This window comes from Podarcis filfolensis (genome assembly GCF_964270895.1).
Source record: "Podarcis filfolensis genome assembly, chromosome: 2".
NCBI classification, from domain to species: Eukaryota; Metazoa; Chordata; class Lepidosauria; order Squamata; family Lacertidae; genus Podarcis; species Podarcis filfolensis.
In genome coordinates this window covers 84,141,474-84,160,418 of record NC_139605.1, presented here as the reverse complement: position 1 = coordinate 84,160,418, position 18,945 = coordinate 84,141,474, and the positions used below count along the sequence as shown (strand labels likewise).

The 18,945-nt window shown below is 44.8% G+C and overlaps 2 protein-coding genes across 6 annotated transcripts in view; both read right to left on the bottom strand.

Moving 5' to 3' along the window:
* Window positions 1-217: 217 nt before the first annotated feature.
* LOC310755264 (testis-expressed protein 47-like) lies at window positions 218-17,284 on the bottom strand. Of its 4 annotated transcripts, XM_083597798.1 has the most exons (9): window positions 17,095-17,284; window positions 14,332-17,061; window positions 11,577-11,649; window positions 10,578-10,684; window positions 8,766-8,827; window positions 6,833-7,037; window positions 5,940-6,096; window positions 2,663-2,722; window positions 218-623 (listed from the first exon to the last, which is right to left on the bottom strand). In XM_083597798.1, exons 2-8 carry the CDS (start codon window positions 14,485-14,487, stop codon window positions 2,685-2,687), a joined length of 798 nt encoding a protein of 265 aa, XP_083453924.1. In that variant the 5' UTR covers window positions 14,488-17,061; window positions 17,095-17,284; the 3' UTR covers window positions 218-623; window positions 2,663-2,684. The 4 variants fall into 4 exon arrangements, with proteins under 4 accessions (XP_083453924.1, XP_083453923.1, XP_083453925.1 ...); XM_083597797.1 differs by lacking the exon at window positions 2,663-2,722; XM_083597799.1 differs by lacking the exon at window positions 2,663-2,722 and having other exon boundaries at window positions 15,809-17,061.
* A 128-nt stretch (window positions 17,285-17,412) lies between these two features.
* The window catches only part of USP43 (ubiquitin specific peptidase 43), a 93,318-nt gene continuing 91,785 nt past the window's right edge, over window positions 17,413-18,945 (bottom strand). For both annotated transcript variants that reach the window (XM_083597676.1, XM_083597677.1), the window contains one exon: window positions 17,413-18,928. In XM_083597676.1, coding sequence (XP_083453802.1) covers window positions 17,889-18,928 — 1,040 coding nt within the window. In that variant the 3' untranslated portion in view covers window positions 17,413-17,888. The remainder of the gene's footprint in view (window positions 18,929-18,945) is intronic.

Below are 18,945 nucleotides of genomic sequence, written 5' to 3'. Positions count from 1 at the left end.
AGAGTTGCATTGGTTTGCAAGATGTGAAATATATTGGCATTGTTTTCAGCTCTCCTACCCCACTAGTATGAACTGCCTCTCCTCCGCTACTCATTTTATCCTCCTTACAGTAGTTCAAGCTGAAAAATTGTGACTTGTCCCATATCAGCCAGTGGAGAAGTGAACGCTGGTCTCACAGCTTCTTAGTTCAAAACTTCAACTACTGCACCACGCTGTCTTGCAGTCCATTCTAGTAAGTGAGATCATGCTTTATTTTGAAAATATTGCCATTTAGATGCTGGTTCTGAATTGAAGGAATGCCTAAGATTTCAGAGCAATGCTAGAGATTTTCAATACTTTCCACAAACGGTGAACTAAAACAACAAGTGAGATGAAAAAATTTCTCAACTGCGTCTCCTTTCATCCTACCCATGCTTCCCAGTGATCACTTTAAAACACCTCCTTTGCTGTTGAATTCTCAATCAAATCTTAAGGTATTCAGTCTTGATTTCCTGCTACTACCACTCTGCTCCAAATGCAATACATTTCGTCCCGAGTCGTTTTTCCTTATTGAAAGTGGGTTCCCTTTGCAGCAGCCCATTCAAGATGCAGTTTTAACCGTTCTGCCAAAGGCCATGTCGTCTCTGTTTTGGAGACAGAAGAAGTGGAGTGTTAGAACCATCTCAAGGTGCTGGAGATTCATGCTAGACAGACTGGGGGCAAGGGTTGGCAAGATGGGGTTATGACTCAATAAAAAACAAGCGCCGGCTTATGCGTCACTTGTTCCCTTCACAAAGGTGCTGCTCAAAGCGGTTTACAAATTCAAGCAAACAGAAATGCAATGTTCCGCCATATAGGAAGGTGTATTTGTGGCTGATGCACATATGCACTCGACAGAAAAGGCCATGTGCACTTAGATGGCCCTAACATACAAAAGGGAACAGTGTTGGACATTTCTGTAGGCGCTAGCCCAGAGTAAGCTTGCATCCGTCCCATGCTTTGTTTTAAGAATGCAAACGTGTAAGCTGCAATACGAGATTATCCTCTAGCTTTGACGGGAGCACAGGGATGCTGCCCAAAGTACAGCCGCTTGGAGCACAACAGGTATGCATCTTGGTGGTTCTTGTTTTGGTGTTGGTGCTGGCCTTTAAAGGCCTAAACGGCCTCGGCCCAGTATATCTGAAGGAGCGTCTCCACCCCCATCATTCTGCCCGGACGCTGAGGTCCAGCACCGAGGGCCTTCTGGCAGTTCCCTCACTGCGAGAAGCCAAGTTACAGGGAAGCAGGCAGAGGGCCTTCTCAGTACTGGCGCCCTCCCTGTGGAACGCCCTCCCACCTGATGTCAAAGAGAACAACAAGTACCAGACTTTTAGAAGACATCTAAAGGCAGCCCTGTTTAGGGAAGCTTTTAATGTTTGATGTATTACAGTATTTTAATATTTTTCTGGAAGCCGCCCAGAGTGGCTGGGGAAGCCCAGCCAGATGGGCGAGGTATAAATAATAAATTTAAATTATTGTTGTTGTTGTTGTTTCTGTATTTCTCAGGTGACAACAAACATACATGAATTTTGACACAATATACTTCCACAAGCAGAGTGAGCGATGTAGTGTGACCTTAGCCCCTAGAATAGCAGTTTGTGTGAACAGAGTAAGAGAATTAATGGCAAGAGTCAGGTCCCTTATTTTTAAAAAAACAAAACAGAGATACCATCCTGTATAGCCAAGAGAGCTTAGTCTGTCTTCCCAGTTTACCCAGCTGCTTTTCAAGAGCTCATACCTTGTGATGAATGCTGCTTTCAGACCTTTTCCAGGGACCATTATGAGCTCGAGATTCTCTGCTGTTCCTCTAGCAAGACAGCTAACTAACAACCACATTTGATCCACAGCATTTTGTGTAGTGGTGGAAAAGCTGTGAAACTCCAGGTGCCATTTGCCTCCCAACTCTTACCAGCCCAGCTAGCCCAATGATCAGGGATAAGGGGTGGTGAAGTCCAACAATAGCTGGAGATCAACTTCCCCTTCTTCATTTATTGAAGCAATCTTAAAGATGTTGGTGTTAAGAAAAAATCCCAAAGTTCGTATTAGGCCAACCAAGATGTCAAAAAAAGTGTGTGCTGTATGCAAGCTTTTGAGCTCTCCAGAACTCTTCCTCGGGCTAGCTGGCCAAAGGGGGAGGGAGACTGAGAAAACATCACTGGTGTTGAAGCATCTGATAAACATCATAAGGAGTGTGGGAAGGAACAAGCATTAAACTGGCATTGCACTGTGGCCTTCTGAGGAGGAGAAACACATAATGGAGGAGTTCCCATCTCTAAAATAAGCTAATCTTCATAATCAAACTGCTGTCTCCATAGCTTTCCTCCACTGTGGTACAGAAGTGGATTAGCAGCTTTGTTTTGGGACTGGAAGAGGAATCTATACCATACAGTGTTGCATGTTCACACAAACCTGTGCTTATTGCAATGTGATTAATACTATGCAGAGCAGTGGAATTCAAAAGCAATTGCTTCTATAGCAGCAGGTAGCGATGTTAATGTGACAGGTGACTAAAAGTTGTTCCTGTATGAAGCAGGTAGTGTTAGTCTGGTCTAGCAACAAGTGGCCTGTGACTATACTCATGCGCTGGGAAGCATCATGCAAGTGCCTGCATGCAGTGGGAAGCATACAATTCGCTGTACTGTACCTTTATGCTGTGCATGAAGAACTTAAACTGATGTGGGATCATCGCTTCGAAACACAAGCCCTTCAACCAAAACAAGGGCTATATAAATGGCAGCATTGGCTGATTTCAAATTAAACCCTGCCAAAGGTGAAAACCCTTTTATGTGTCTCTTGGCAAGTGAAAAGGGATGAGAGAGAGAGAGAGAATATCAAATAAATTTTGAAGGGGCATTTTCTCTGTATTGCTCCATAACCAGTGAAATAAATCCACATGCTTTCTTAGTGTGTGGAATTGACTCATGTTTAAATCCAAACATAGACATTAGTAGAGGGCACAGAGATAGCAAAGTGCTTGGGCAAAGTCTTCCTATGGCAGCCAGAAGCTCAACTTAGCATCTCTTTTACATACACATTGCCTGAAATAAACGTAAGATTCAGGGGTTGGGTGGGGGGAGAATCTGGGTTACAGAGTTGCTTCTTTCTATAGCAATGAAGGATCCATTGCCTCTCAGCTCATTCAATTGGACATTATCTGGGAGATTGTTTTAATTAGTTCATAGGTATAGACATAGAATCACATAGGAACCATAGCAGAGAGAGGGAGGAAATTTAACTTAGCATGGTACCATTTCCCCATAGCTGCTGTTTTGCCTCATAAAACTTGGAAGACGAATAGGGGTGTCTGCTCTATAGCACAAGACATGGATCTAGATACAGTATAGGCATTTGGTCCATCCATACGTTCATTGATGTGTGCGTGTACAACTCAACCAAGAATTGAGAGCATGTGAGCTTTCTGTCCACAGATCTCCCAGCAGCACAGGAAAAGGTTTCCCATAGGATTCCTTGGCAATGCCTGGATAGTTGCTATTCCTGTTTCATTTGCTGCCTTCTGCCCTGCCTGCATCCAGTTACTCTATTTTAAGGTTACCAGATGTTCTCGTTTCCCGGGGACAGTCCCCAGATTTACAAATCAGTCCCCTGACAAAATCCTAGCATTCCTACTGAAGTTGAAAAGTGTCCCCGGATTCATTGAAAAAAATCTGGTAACCTTACTCCATTTGTCTTTTACTTTACCCCCCAAAAAGCCAGCTAGGCCATTGAAGTCCCAGCTCACCTCCTGGCTGCCAATCTACTGCTAAGCAGTGACTTGGAGGCACACAGAACCAAAATCCACCGGTGCACATAACATATTACATGATGAGAGCAAAGGCATAACTACTCTGCAAATTAAAAATAACTTAATTGCCACTGTATTGAAAAGTAGGCCGTAACACACAAGGAGTCCCATCTCTGTGGAGCCATCCGTTGTACCTCTCCATATGCAGAACAGATGGAACCCCCCAAAAATAACACAACAGTATTCTAATTGGAAGGACCAAGGGGCTGATCTCAAAAGACAGTCATCTTTTGGTTACCTTTATTACTTTACAGGTCTTCTCCTTCCATGAGAATACCAGTTTTAAATGGCAAATTAAATCACCTAGATTTAAGACCTTTTCTCCAGCATCTTGTGTCCTTTGGCCAAACATTTCTCCTGGAAGACACACTAACAAACCACAACCAGAATCTGTGCAAATCTCTCTGAAATCCAGAGTTTGGTCAAGTTTGCCACTTTGGAATTTCCTCATCTGCCCTCTTCTAGTAGCTTCGCTAACTACATGGGGCAGTTAGTATTTTGCCATTAGACCCAGGCAAGCCAATAAGCTTGTTGCTATCAAGAATCCTCCAGGATACCTGCAAATATCCTTAGAGGGGCGGAGGCAGATTTAGAGACCAGCTGAGTCCTCTGATTCCTGAGCTTTGCATTTAATTTGGTATGTTACAGCAGGATGCTCAGCGCCTTCTTTTTGCAAATACACCAGCCTGCCTTGAATGTTTTGTAGGCAATACCTATTTCAACTTTGAACTCTGCTCTAGCATTTTGCAGCAGAGGGGCTTGAGGTAGCTAAGGCTGTCATCTCTTGCATGCTTTCCTGGAGCAAAGGACTGAACACAGCAAGCGTCCATAGGATGCTGCGACACCTAAGTGTCTGTTCTCCTAAGATATATAATTGGTTAGATTTTGAGAAGCTAAGCAACTGTTCTCAAAATCTAACCTATTATATTTCTAGCCAGCACATGTTGGTGGGTTGATGAACCGGGTGCCTGCGGCATATCCTGAGGCTCACAGATTTGAGGTTCAGATGCAGGCTGTGTTCACATGGATGTTCACAGTACAGCTGAAGTTTATTCCCAAAGTGTCCATGCAATACAGCAGTAAGGTACTGCTGTAAGTACTTCTGTGTACACAGGTGCTACCCATCCTGGGTGCCCGAGTAAAGGTGTGTTTTTAAAAAAAAAAAAATTATTCACTCAACTTCACAAGGACATCTCTCAGCAGTTGAAAAAGGCAGCAGCAAAAAGATCAGCCTTGGCGCTTGCCTTTAAGGTAAGTACAGCGGCTGGGCAGCTAGCCCAAGCATTAGAGACATGATTTGCATGCAAAAAATCCCAGGTTCATGCCTTGGTGCATCCACTTAAAGTATCTCTAGTAGGAACACTGGGGGAAATCTGTTTCGGGGACCTTAAATAATTGCTGCCGGGGCCCGTAAAGAATACCCCAGTCTCCTTCCCTGAATTTTTAGCCTCCATGGCCATTTCACAGGTGGGAAAAGGCCATTTCACAGGAAAAGAGGGCAGAGTATTCTACCCATTTGCTCCTAAGAAGTACTCTTGCCTTCCAATGTTCTGGGGAATGAGTGCAAATGTATTTGGATAACAGCTAAACTCTAAGCCCTTGTTTGTAAATGTGATCAAATTAATAGTTAATCAAATCAAACCACTTTAAACGTATTGGGCTTACAGTATTTATGTTGTGATAGTTCTGCAATGAATATGAATACAAGGAGCTACCTTTTGCCAAATCAGACTGACTGGCAACAGCTCTCCATGATCCAGGTAGGGATCTTCCCAGGCCTACCTGCAGATGCAGGGGATTAAACCTAGGACCTGGCTTGTTTGATTTCTGACAGATTAATCTGGCCTTTCTGTCACCATGAAGCCCAAAGCAGTATACATGTGGTTTCCATGTAGTCCCCCAGGCACCAACCAGAAAAAAACCACTTAGTTCCAGCAACCTAGTGGTAGCCTCATGTGTCTTCAGACCATACCCTGGGATCATCTATTTTCCAAGCAGGTGTTCTATATCCTTCCCCTAGAGACTCTTACCTGTGCCTCTTTGGCCCCTGTTCCGCAAAATGTTGGGCTATGGGCCCGCCCACAGCCTTCCTCCCTTGCCTTCCATGATTGGTCCATACCTGAGTCCATCAGAATGTTCAAAGGGGAGTCATAAAGTTGCAGGTACTGAGCTGCACTCAGTAACTCTTGGCATTCCAGCAGGTGGCAGATGGTATCTTGGGGGACAATGAGCTCTGGGACCTTCTCCAGGATGGAGTCTTCAAGGTTCTTGGGCTTCTGGAGAAGAAGTTAAGAACTCAGCATCAGGTGAATCCCATGGTCTATATGAAAATAGGAACACTGTGCTGGTGGGAATATTTTGCTGACCTGTCCTGTTTTATAACGCTTGGGTCACTTACCAGTCAGTGCAATGAAAGGGACAATGAAAAGAAAAATACCATTGCATTAGAGGTGAAACTTAAACCAGCCTTTATTTTTGATGGCATGGCATCAGCTTCCCAAGCTATTTGAGGAAGAGATACTGTTGTAGCTTGCTGTTGTTTGAATGGGATTGTTTCGTTGCATATTTTAATTATGGATGCTTATATTTTACTGTTTTAAGAGGATTTTTTTTTTTACTGTTGTATTTTAATTGTGAGCATTTATGTTTAAAAGTCTGTGCAACTGGTTTTTATATTAGCGGAAGCCTAATCTGGCATTAAGCAGTATATAAATTACTACTATCACCACCAACATCATCAGATTGGAGAGTTGTTGCCATGCCTCCTTCAGCCACTCTTTCTCTCACTCCTCTGTGGCCAAAAAAAGCTCCCATCTCTTCTTCGTGACCTGCATCCTATCAGGTACTACTAGGCTGCATTGCAAATGGCTAGTGGCGGTCTTCAGTCTCTGTGCGTGCAGTGCCTGACATACTAATAATGCATGCTCTGCAGGTACCAAAACAGTGAAAACAATAGTAGAACAGGCTAGGAGAGTGTCAGACCCATTGTGGCAATGGCTCAAGGGCCCATACCTTGGGGTACCTCTGTAGATGCTTGCCAAGTTTCAGGAGCGTGGTGAGGCACTCGCAGATGACAGCCTCCATTGGCTCTTCTCGGGCTGCATCGTACTCCTGGTATCTCTCAGGCACATTCAGCACTTTGTAGTTCCACTGCTGGAAGAGTCGGGAAGGGAGATTGTGGGACATGACAAGGATCTTGGCACCCAGGACTAACACTCTGAAACAGAGGCCAAGAAACCACAGGTCAGAGCTTGCACTTTCTTTTGAAACCAAGAGAAAAACAACTGTTGGGGTGGGGTGGGGTACCTCTCAGGACAGAAACAAAGGCAATGGGGCAAACAAACCCCCTCCACCCAACAGCAGGATTTGGCCTGAGTCTGCATGCACGGCATACGTTTAAAGTATGTCTCCATCCACAAAGAATCCTGTGAATTGGTAGTTTAATAGGGCTTGTAGCTGTATGGGGGTAAACTACAGTCTGGGTGAGAAGAAATATTTCAAACTATCACATAATGCCATTTAGCAGAGTCGGAAGCTTTAAACAAATACATCACCACCATGAAAGGTTCTAACTCTAGCCTTCCTCTCATAGGCATTAAGGAATTCCTTAAGCCTCTTCAAAGAATACAGTGGTACCTCAGGTTACATATGCTTCAGGTTACAGACTCCGCTAACCCAGAAATAGTGCTTCAGGTTAAGAACTTTGCTTCAGGATAAGAACAGAAATTGTGCTCTGGCGGCGCGGCAGCAGCGGGAGGCCCCATTAGCTAAAGTGGTGCTTCAGGTTAAGAACCGTTTCAGGTTAAGTACGGACCTCCAGAACGAATTAAGTACTTAACCTGAGGTACCACTGTAAAAGCTTCAAAACATGAAAAGCTGGAAACTGAGCCAAGTGCAGTGACATCCTCAGAACCAGAGAGCTCCTGCAAGGTTGTGACACCCCAGGCCTGATGTTTTCTAAGGGCAGGTTCATAAATGCAAATATGAACTCTTGCCACTCAGTAACTCAGGCCAAACTACAGGTTCATGATGTGATTAACAGTCACATTGTGGTTTTTTACAATTAAATATCATGTTGTAATTGACACCACAGTGTCAAGAGAGGCTTAAACCTCCCCTCTTCCCAACTGCAATCTCCATAAAGGTCTCATGCGCACTCACCCTATGTGGCAATTAGTACTAAGAGAAAACTTCCCATTGATGTCAATAGGAACTGGTTTTTTCCTCCTAATGCCAATTACCGTTTTTATTAAAATCACAGCTGGAAAAGGATACGCTGATACACTACCACTCCACCCCCCAAAAATGCCCAGTATTTTGTTTTTAATTAAACCCACTACATGATTGCTAATCATGTCATAAATATAATGTGTAGTTAGGCAAAATGTTGAATGTTAAGTACTGCTTTCCTCACGTGATACGAAATCTGTCAAGCTCATTTGGATATAAAAGGCACCACAATACTTGAGTCAGTGAGAAGTAAAGATGTCAACTGCCCATCTGCCTCTCGGTATCAGAATATGTGCTATTAGTATTGGTGTTTTTATCCACTACTCCTCCAAAAAGTTTGGGGGGATCCTGCCTCATTCATCCTCAGAACAGCCCTGTATGATAGACTAAGCCAAGAGTCCATGCTAGGTCCAAGGTCATGTAGTACGGCAGTCTATCAGGAATTGCTGGAAGCTGAAAGAAACAGTTCCTTTAGTGAAGCCTACAGAAACATTAGCATTATGGGGTTCAGTCCTTGCATCCTACAAGATCGAAAGGTATATTTAGACTGTGATCTCATGCCTACTTGCCTAGGAGTAAGCCTCGCTGAACTTAATGGTGTTTCTGAGAGGATTGCACTGCTAGTATATCAGATCAAATCCTGTTAATCAAAATTGCTCTCCTGACAACCAGCCCTAGGCTTGAAGAGGGCACATAATTGCCACCATCTGCTCACCTCTGCTGCTGCTCCATATCCCTCAGGTCTCGCAGGACAGCATAAAGCACATCACTGGATGACTGAAAGAAAAATCAACACATCTGGTTAAAAATGCAACCTAGCAATAAAGCAGGGGCACTCATCTTGAACAACTTTGCAGAAGTGCAGCAGGCTCCAAATAGCCTGTTTTTTGGGATGGTTTGAGGGGAAAGGGCTATAGCTCAGTGCCAGAGCAAACATTTTGCACAAGACCAGATTAGAATCTTTAAATATCAATGTGTGTGTGTGTGTACACAATAATAAACCATCAAATAAAGTTTTATTTTTCAAAATGGAACAAAACCAACAGTAAGATGGAAAATATTGTTTATTTTTGTATACTTCCACTTTATCTATAATTGAAAAAAAATTCTGCTGCTTTTTGTAATTGCAAAGTCTTTGATCAGATCCTCAAAACTAATCTTGCATAGCACATCTGCTTCTATACTTAGTAGAGATAAGACATCCAGCTTGCCTTGTTGCATAATTGTTCTGTTGGAATTTTTAATACAATTCAACTCAGAAAATGAACGCTCAGCTGAGTAATTTGTGACTATTAATGATAAAAAGCCCAGCAATGGAAAATTTCTGTGGTGTCCCCCTTCCCTTGATGCCTAAGCACATGCTTATTTTGCTTAATGGTTAACCCAGTCCTGATTTTGCATGCAACACCCCCCCCCCAGGGAAAACTGCTCTTTAGTGTTCAATCGGAGCAAACAACAAAGTGGTTTTCTGCAGATTGACACTTGCTCCGATTCAGTACTAAAGAGCAGGTTTTCCCTGGGAAAGGAGTGGGGCAAGGGGGAAACTGCTTGGACCCATGCCTAGAAAGTGCAGGTGAAGCAGAAAACTGCTGGGAGCCATGCTTTTTAGGCACAGAACAAACGGAAGGGTGGACAAGCCCAGGCTTTTCAGATGGAAGTGAAAGCGCAACAAGTTGTGCTGTGTGTATTGAAGGAGCAGAATTGTGATGTAAGGTTTCCAAACAATGAAAGAAGGGGCAAGACACCACAGTTAACACATTTTGGAACTGTTGATCTAAAACTGGTCCAGATGCCAACTCCAGCTAAGGACTCCTAGGCTGTCCGTTGCCGTGGTTACGAACAGTGAGAGGCTGACTTCACAACATCCAAGGATGTCTGATAACGAGAAAAAAGCAGGTACTGCCAAGGAGACTACCTCACCAATGGAGCCAACAAACACGACAGATTCTGGAAAAGGAAGACCTCTCATGATTTCCTTAGTAAGGCTGCTGAGCACATGAAGGAGCTGGTTTTCCAGAGCCACCGTCTCACCTTCTCATTCCTTGTTAAGGCCTTTACCTCAATAATGCAAAGGGTGCCATTCCAAGCACTGGTGGAAAGGACCTGTGGGGAGAGGGCTCTGGCTGGGGGAAAAGATAGAGTGGGAGGTGGTGAGAGAGGTGAAAGAGGAGGGTTATAACGCTTGGATCCCAGCTAGTGCCAATGTGTGTTCTGTCCTTTGGGGCAGGAGTCAAGACAACAGTAAATTCATAGACGGGCCATAGGCACGAAGGACTGATCCAGCAACCTCAAGACATGAGTGACGGAGTCACTCATAACCTTGAGCATAACCATAGAATCGTAGAGTTGGAAAAGGACCATGAAGACCATGTAGGCCAACTCACTGCCATGCAAGAATCTTTTACCCAACGTGGGGCTCAAACCCACAACGCTGAAACTAAAGAGTCTCACACTCCAAAAATGGAGCTATCCCATGTAATCCCAACATATATTTCAACAGTGGGACCACCTCACCAAGAGACCTTACCTCCAGTATGTGTACAACATATGCGGGGTAGAGCAGCAGTAGGCCTGTGACCCCCTCGCTCTGGTAATAGGAGTGCTGAAGACTCGCAAACAGTTGTTCCCAGTACTCTGAGGAGAAGCAAGGCAGGCTCGAATCGTTCTTGGAATAGCATGCCAACCCCCATACAGTGGCCACAGCCAGGTGACACCTGTCCCACCTGGCCTCTCAGGCTCGCCCATCCCCTGCCTTCCTTGCTGTAAAGCCAAACTAAAATCAGGCTTGCGAAATAGGAAAGAAAGGTGTGGGTTTGTAGAGCAGGGAGCCCAATGCCTTTCTTAATGTCTGCATTTTCTTTAAAGAGCCCCTCTTTCTATTAATCTGAGAAAACCTTTGAATCTGAAGCTCATGTTAAAAGATGGAAAGTATCCCAACACTTAACCCAATGACTCAGTGACAGCCCTACGAGGATTCTGCATTGCCTCTCTTCGACCGACCCTACAAAAATTCTTCGCCGGCCTACTATTTTTCGTTTCAGTGCTGCACAGGTTAACACTTTCCCTGCGTGAAACTTGCTTCAATTGCCTTAGCTAAAAAAGAGCATCTCATTTATGCTTGGTAGGCAAAAACAGTTTGCTGACTTTGGTTTGTACTCAAAAACACACATTTTGTCTTGTCCAACAGAATGCCTTCCCTTCTCCTGCCAGCCTGGGGGTTCTCCCAACCTTCTGGAGCAGATTTGGGGAGGGGAGAGGGGAGGAAGTCCCACTACACTAGTGGGAATACTTGTGCTGGCTTCTGTGACTTAGTTTCATGCAGTCCTTTCTCCTATGTTTCCAAGCTCGTGTGCTCCCCCCCCCCCCCGGCAGCCTCCCAAAGGCCTCTAATATTTGTCCTAGTCACCAATATGGTTAACAAGATGGCAATGGGCAGCCCATTTCATTCATTTGCCTCACCCTATTCTAATACCTCTTGTGAATTATCTAGAAAGGTGAAGCAGCCAGCAGGAGGATGTTTCCTTACCAGCTAAATCCCTTTTGTCAGCCAGCTCCGGTGAGATCTTGGCCAGGAAAATCAGCCGGTGGAGAAGAGATTTCTAAAGGACAAAAAGAAAGCATCTGTTATCAAAAGCTACAAACTAAGGCATACTATCAGCTGTGTAAAGAATTACATTTTGAGATAATATTTAAAAGATGTTGTTTTTGATATTGTTATAAAAATTACCGTATTTTTCTGTGTATAAGACTAGGTTTTTTTCCTAAAAAAATAATGTCCAAAATTTGGGGGCATCTTATACATGGGGGCCATCTCCTCCCATTTTCTTAAATCGGAGTCCCCCAAAATAGAGAGCGTCATATAGACGGAAAAATGCGGTACCTTTCTTCTGTTATTAATCTCTGGTTGTGACCAACAGAATGTCTTTCTTCTCCCTGCCATATTTTGCAACATCAATTATTGCACATTCCTAATTATTATTTGTGCTTATGGTGATACTGGGGAGGTTATGCGGTCCCACATTTAATGTCATTTGCTCCTACAAAGGTTTTGGGACAGACAATAGCATGAGGTTGTAAGATTACCACAAACTGTAATTTAAGAAGAAGAGTTTGGATTTGATATCCCACTTTATCACTACCCGAAGGATTCTCAAAGCGGCTAACATTCTCCTTTCCCTTCCTCCCCCACAACAAACACTCTGTGAGGTGAGTGGGGCTGAGAGACTTCAAAGAAGTGTGACTAGCCCAAGGTCACCCAGCAGATGCATGTGGAGGAGCGGAGATGCGAACCCGGTTCACCAGATTACAAGTCTACCGCTCTTAACCACTACACCACACTGGCTCTAATTTAAGATTTTGCACCTTGTTTGTTAGTTTAAGAGAGGGTGAAATAGAGTTAGTGCTAAAAAAAATTTAATTTCCCTCCCCCTCCCTGCAATCTATTTTCTGCTTGACTTCCTTTGAGTAAACTAAGACATTTCACTCAAAATACTTATTCTGCTTGCATGATTAAGTATGCTCATGGATGAGCTCTTGTGAATGAAGCCTTGCTGCGTAGCCTGAAGTCTGTGTTTGTGTTATAATTAAATAGGCACTCATTATGACAGCCCTGACTAGTTGGGGCTGAGGGGAGTTGTAGACCAAAGCATCTTTCTTCCACCTCTTTCTCCCCTCTCCAGAACCTGAGAGTGCCTATGATAGCAACGTCTCAAACCAAATGTACACCTACGTGTGGACAGGACTCTGTGAATTCAAAACAGAGACGTTCTATGTGCCTTTGTTGTCTATGAAACTCTTTCAATAAAAACCATTTAAAATCTGGAGGCACTAGGTTGGTGAAAGCGGACTTATAAACTCGGAAAAGGTGCTTGCAATTCGAACCTAAGCAGGCTTATTTGGAAATAAACCCCATTGAGTTCAGTAGGAATCACTTCTAAGTACTGTAGATTGCTGTCTTAAACTTGCTTCAGTCTCACATGGCCACAGCTGTCTGTGCATTCGTAACTTGAAGGCTAGACTGCCCTTGAGGTTGGCCCACAGGCCAGATGTTCTCCACCCCTGCTTTGCAATGTCTTCATGTTTTTCGTTTTCATGTGCTCAAGCCATACATAGCCCATTTTCATCTTGCGTACATTTAAATCCATCAATGTGCAATTTAAGTGGCTGGTTTGTAGAATGCTAAAGATCAAAGGAAAATGGCCCATGATGCAACTTACTCTTCAACGTTTACCAGGTGAAAACTGAATGACACTTGTTTTAGATAAGAAAAGATTTGGTCACAGTGCAGCAGCGAGCAAGTTATGTCCACTAATCCATGGCTGACTATTTCCATTTGGAAACATTTAGTATCAATATTGCATTCCCTGTACCAAACACTTTTCATTCAGATATCATACCTTTAAAAAAAAGATGAGTTCCACACTAAGTTCACTTCCAATTTCTATGGCTTCCAAAAGGATGCCTGCTGAGCCATATTGCTGCAATTCAATTGGATGCAATGCTTGAATATTTAGGCCTATGCTTGGAATTGGGACACCTACTAAGAAAATAGGCCCTTCACTTACCAGTAATAGGAACAGCCAGACTGCATGTTACAACACTGACAGGAGGGGCATAGATGTGTGTTTGAATATGTGAGCATAAAGGGTTTGATATTCTCCTGGTAGGTCACTCTGCTTGGAACCATTGAGGATACACTGTAGATGTCTCACAGAAGACATGGGCCACAAGAAGTAAACCTCTGCCACTTCTCCAAGTGATTCCTTTTTGTTCCAATCTCAGAAAAGTAGAGGATGAATAAGTGAACAGTGAACATCACTTGAACAGGAGGTTTTGATGTGCTCTTCCAAAACTATCAACTTTCACCTGCTTCTAGGAGGGATAAAACAAGGCAACGACTGTGTTGATATCAAGCAAGGGCTAACTGGGTCCCAAGAAGCAGACTGGAAGAGCAACAGATTCTAGTGGCCCAGGACCCATTTTCATCAGGGGTACAAAAAGATGCTTTCTAAGGTCTAATATTACACCACACAACTCATAGTGGGCAAAATGGACACACACTTACAAAGTGTATCCACAAACTGTTCATTCAGCAGTGTCATTTTGAACACAGGTATCAGTCCCGTGCACCCCCCCACTCCACCCAAGCTAATGCTCACAGCTAATATATCACACACCTTCGAGCCCTGCTCTCTCTCTCTCTCTCTCACACACACACACACCCCCTCAGCCACAGTGAGGAATTAAGCAGGTACATGGGATCCCTGATCTAGAGTACTCACTGTTTCCTTTGTGCCACTGTGCACTTTTTCATGGAGGAGCTGATCAAGTAAGTTTGTTCTCTCTTCCTCAGATGGTGATGCTTCCTGCTTCTCCCACATCTCGGTCTCCTTCTCATAACGCCCCTTTCCTGAGGTGCCTGCTTTAAACCTTGACATAGTGGCCTGGCTTCTAAAAACCTGATTCTGGGAGATGGAGCTTGGGGAGCTTTGAATAAATCATAGAAATCTATCCAGATAATGTTACACTCTGCATCAACCATGAGGCAGTTCTGGCCAAACAAAGCTGTTTGTTGACAACCGTGGCTCCTGGTGTCTTAGGAGCAGTGTCAGGCATGCACGTTTCTCTCTCAAAGGTGCATTGTCTTTTGGCATTTGGCACTGGCAGGCTAGCTGAATGGGGCAGCCGTTGCTCAGGCAACACTTGACCTCTAACGATAACATCTGAGCCTTGTGGTGACATTTCAAAACTTATGGGCAGGCAGGAGCTACACTTTGGGGAGTAGAAGTTGGGCTGTTACCTGAGATCTATTTTTTTACTAAGTTCATCTACAGCAGCATTAACAGGGAGAGAAGACATATTTGTGCCAACAGTGGCAAATTTCAGCCATGGAATTATAATGTACGTATCAATTATTTTTGGCACAGAAATGCAAATCTAAATGGTAACATGAAGCAGCCAATCTGTGACTAGAAATTTTCAAGAGTGGTTTCTGTTTGCTGGCCAATCAGAAGTTGGGATTCTCTAATGACACACAGTCACATTTCAATGCACTGGCCAGAGACACACCCAAGTGCTAAGGATTCTTTCATGTGTGTACATAAGCATCCTTTTGCCACTGTCTCCCAAGAAAGTACAGATCTTTAGATGTACTCCATCAAAATATTTGAGGGTCATTCACAGTGTTTTCCCCAAAATGAACAAACAAACAAACAATCATATATATTCACTTAATTGCTCCAAATGTCTCCAATTTTTGCTCACTCAGCCATGTACACAAGTTGGTTTTTTTAAAAACAAAACAAAACAAAACAGAAACCATGACTTCTTACAGAGACTGCTCACAAACTATGGACTTTGTGACAAAAGTGGGTGTGCACTTATTTGCAAAGCCTCACAAAACTTACCTGGTTTCCAGTGTAGGTGCTGGAAAAACAGAGGTGCTACATGACAGTGTATGCAGCTCTGGGGGCTGGAAAACAGTGAAACCTACATTTGGCACCCAAGATTTCATAAGCATTTGCTTCCTACGTCAAGAGGAAGTGCAGAACATTCCATCATCTAAGAACATCCATGACTTCAGTTAAATAAACTTGTCTGAATTCCCCCTTTTTTCAAACAGCCAAAAGGGTTTTATAGCTAGCCCTATTTAAAGCTCCCTCACATGTTAAGGGGTCCTTAGGCTCCCACAGGGAGTTTGCTGAATATGGGGCTGGAGGACCCCTGGAAGTATTTCTCCCGCTCATCCCAGGCACAAACCTTCCCATCCACTCTCTGCCTCTCCAGCCGCAACTGATACATTGAAGTCCTCTCTTCAAAGGTGAAATCATCCGTGTGGTATAAAAAGCTGCTGGCTGCCTGGGAGGACGCCATAGCTCACTGTGCTCCTGCTGAAGTTGCTAGGCAATGGCTTAACAAAAGAGCCCCCAGGGAGTGGGAGATGGCTCACTCCATCCCCCATGTCAACAAAGCTCAGCCTGCAGCAGCCTGGTAAGGGGACGCTTACATTCGGCCAGAGACACGGTTGTGCCAGCAAGTTAATGAGTCCAAAGTCATGCTCTCCTGCACGCTTAAGAACATTTTCCAGGGAGTCTGGGAAACTAGGGCTGTCATTCAGGTGTACAGCTTTTTCTTCACAGATGTTGGGAATAGATAGATAGAAACACACTAGGCAGAAGCAATGAAAGCCTAAGAATGCCAACACCCTCTGAAAGAACGTCTGCGCAGCAGCTTGCTTTGTAGCTCTAGAAAGGACTGTGCAGCGAGGGCCCCACACCAGAAGTATAAATTGGATTCCGCAGGCTGCGCTGCTTGCACAAGCACCATAATGACACACTTCTGACGCATCCCTCTTTTGCTCTCTCTCTCTCTCTCTCGTCTCCCTGCAGTCTGGGTTCTGCTCTTTGCACTCCATTGAAGCGGAACTCTCCAAAATCACCAACTACCTTAGACACTGACAAATCCAAAGATCTCTGTCCTAATTCTCCTTAACCCCTTTGTGGACAGCGGATCACCTACTCCTACTCAATTCCTCCCATGCCCTAGGTTTCAGCGACCGGCCTCGTCTTGTGCTCTTCCCTGCCTACACTCACCCAACCTTTCTATGGGGTGGTTTGTTTTTCTGCTTCCACACACACCCCTCCATTGGGGTCCCTGGCGGGGGGGGGGTTGAATAATAATAATAATAATAATAATAATAATAATTATTATTATTATTATTATTATTATTGCCTCTATCATTTCTCTACACACTGCCTCCTGGAAGTCTCTGTCAGATCACATGGCTTTGAATATTACCCCCATACTGATGGCTTCCCAGCTCTACCTCTCTAATCCAAAGCCTTCTCCCATCATTCCACCCCACAATGCTAACTATCTGTCTGATTATTTCATCATTGTCTCACACTAAGAGTAGACCCAGAAGTTAATGGACCTTTCGGAGGCAAGAATATGCAGGCATATCTGGTTGCTTGAGGTAAGAATCCCGTATGAAGTGGAGCCACAAGCAGGAACTCGGATTCCAGCAGCCACATCAAACATTTCACATCTTAATAGCAGGAACTCGGATTCCAGCAGCCACATCAAACATTTCACATCTAAGACAGCTCTAATTTGATCATTCTGGTGTGTAGGAAGGAGCTCCAGGAAATGCACAGAGTTGCCCCCAGAGTCCATTTTATACTGTGTACTTTATACATTTAAAGGCTTCGAGAAGAATGCTTCAGAACCCATTTCCAGCATATTGGAACACAAAAACCGAAATTACCCCTCCCCGTTGCCAGAACATCCGAGTGAACAGACAACCTCTAGATTAACCCACTCAGGTCCACCACTGATCCCCCAAACCATAGAGGCTCATCACGCATTTGAGACATTTTTAATAACAAATAGATCTGTAAAACCCAAAGGCCTGCAGAAAATAGAAAAGCTGGTATTATTGCATAGGGCAATGTCTAGATTCTCCCCATATTTTTCTCTTCCCCATTACCTGGTACCAAAATAAATGCCGTCACAAAACAGCACATCCTCTCACTAGCATCATTAAAGCTATCTCTCGGTACAGAATAAATACTTTTAACTCTAAGATTCTGACATCTGATCTATCCCTCTCTCCCCGCCCCCCTTCTAACCCCAAGGTTCACAATATCCCTGTTGCATCTTCCTTCCCAGGCAAGGCAATGGTGTCACTCAGCACCCCTTGAGAAACTCCCCGTGAAACAAGCACCAAGCACCAGCGAAACTTTCCAGCAATCTACAGATCTTTCCAAAGGCCCTGGCACCTCCAGAGCACCCAGGGTTGGCACTCTTTCAGTACTTCCACATGAAATCATGGGCTAGTTCAGAAGCTGGATTCGGGTACAGCTAGTCTCCTGCCCAGAGATGCTGTGTGGTATCTTGCCCGCTGGAAAGTGCCACAAGAAACTCCCTCTAGAGTTAGCGGTGGTGTGTAACCCTGCAAGGAGACACTGTTGTTTGCCTTGCCGAAGGAGGTTGACCTGCTCAGCAACCAGTCACTCTTTCCCTTGCTGCTGCAGGAGCTTTGAGCACGTTTGATGTCCAACTCAGAACGGCAGATCCGCCCATTGGGCAGCCCCTCCGTGGAGCTGCGGCCCAGGGTGGAGCCAACTGCTCTGCTGCCTGTGATGGAACTCAGTGTACCATTGGAGAGAGATGACCGGGAGGATGCCATGGCTAGTGGTGCAGCACCATGTCTCTCAGACTCACTGTGTCTCTTAGGGTCCCTCCGCAGGAAGCCAACTCTGAAGACAGCCAGCTTCCCCTCTGGCTGCTTCTCGCCCTCAGTGTCCCTCTCCCCAACACAGGGCATGAGCTTTTGGTCCTGGGCTCCTCTGCTCTTGGGCTGATAGTTGGATGGGGGAAGGTTTGTCCCAGTGCGCAAGGTCCCATTGATGTTCACTTTGCCCATGGGCTCCTCATCTTTCATTGGAGGTACTGTGCTGAGAGAGAGCACCAGTTTCTTTGGAGTCCGGGGCTGCTCACCTACATCCTCCTTCGGCTTCCCAGCTCTTTTCATGCTGCTCGTGTTCTCCAAGCTGGTGGGCACTTTGCCAGTGCTCTCTGTGGGGCCCACGGCTGCGAGCAGAGGATTGGGCTTTGCTTTGGCGACCGAAGGCCCGCTGTCCTCCCCTTCCTTGGTCATGAGGGGGACAATGGACTCATTCGTGAACCGCGGTCTGCGGCCAGACTCCAGGTATTCCACGAGTTCCCCAGAAGGCTCTGCTGGCCATTCTTTGGACATGAAGGACCATCGCAGGGGCACTGGCTTGGGGGCTCCCAGCTTGGCCTTACTGGGAGAAGCTTTCAGACTGATGCTCCTGCCTTGAACGCCGCGCACCAAGGGTCGTGACTCAAAACCACCTAGAAAAGAAAATTAA

What these genes read in the sequence shown, in the direction of transcription:
- LOC310755264 (XM_083597797.1), bottom strand. Translation starts at nt 14,487, where the DNA reads ATGTCAAGGTTTAAAGCAGGCACCTCAGGAAAGGGGCGTTATGAGAAG. An exon ending in ACAGTGGCACAAAGGAAACA is followed by an intron (nt 11,650 to 14,331) that starts GTGAGTACTCTA and finishes TTTGTCCTTTAG; the next exon opens with AAATCTCTTCTCCACCGGCT. An exon ending in ATGTTGTACACATACTGGAG is followed by an intron (nt 8,828 to 10,577) that starts GTAAGGTCTCTT and finishes TTTTTCTTTCAG; the next exon opens with TCATCCAGTGATGTGCTTTA.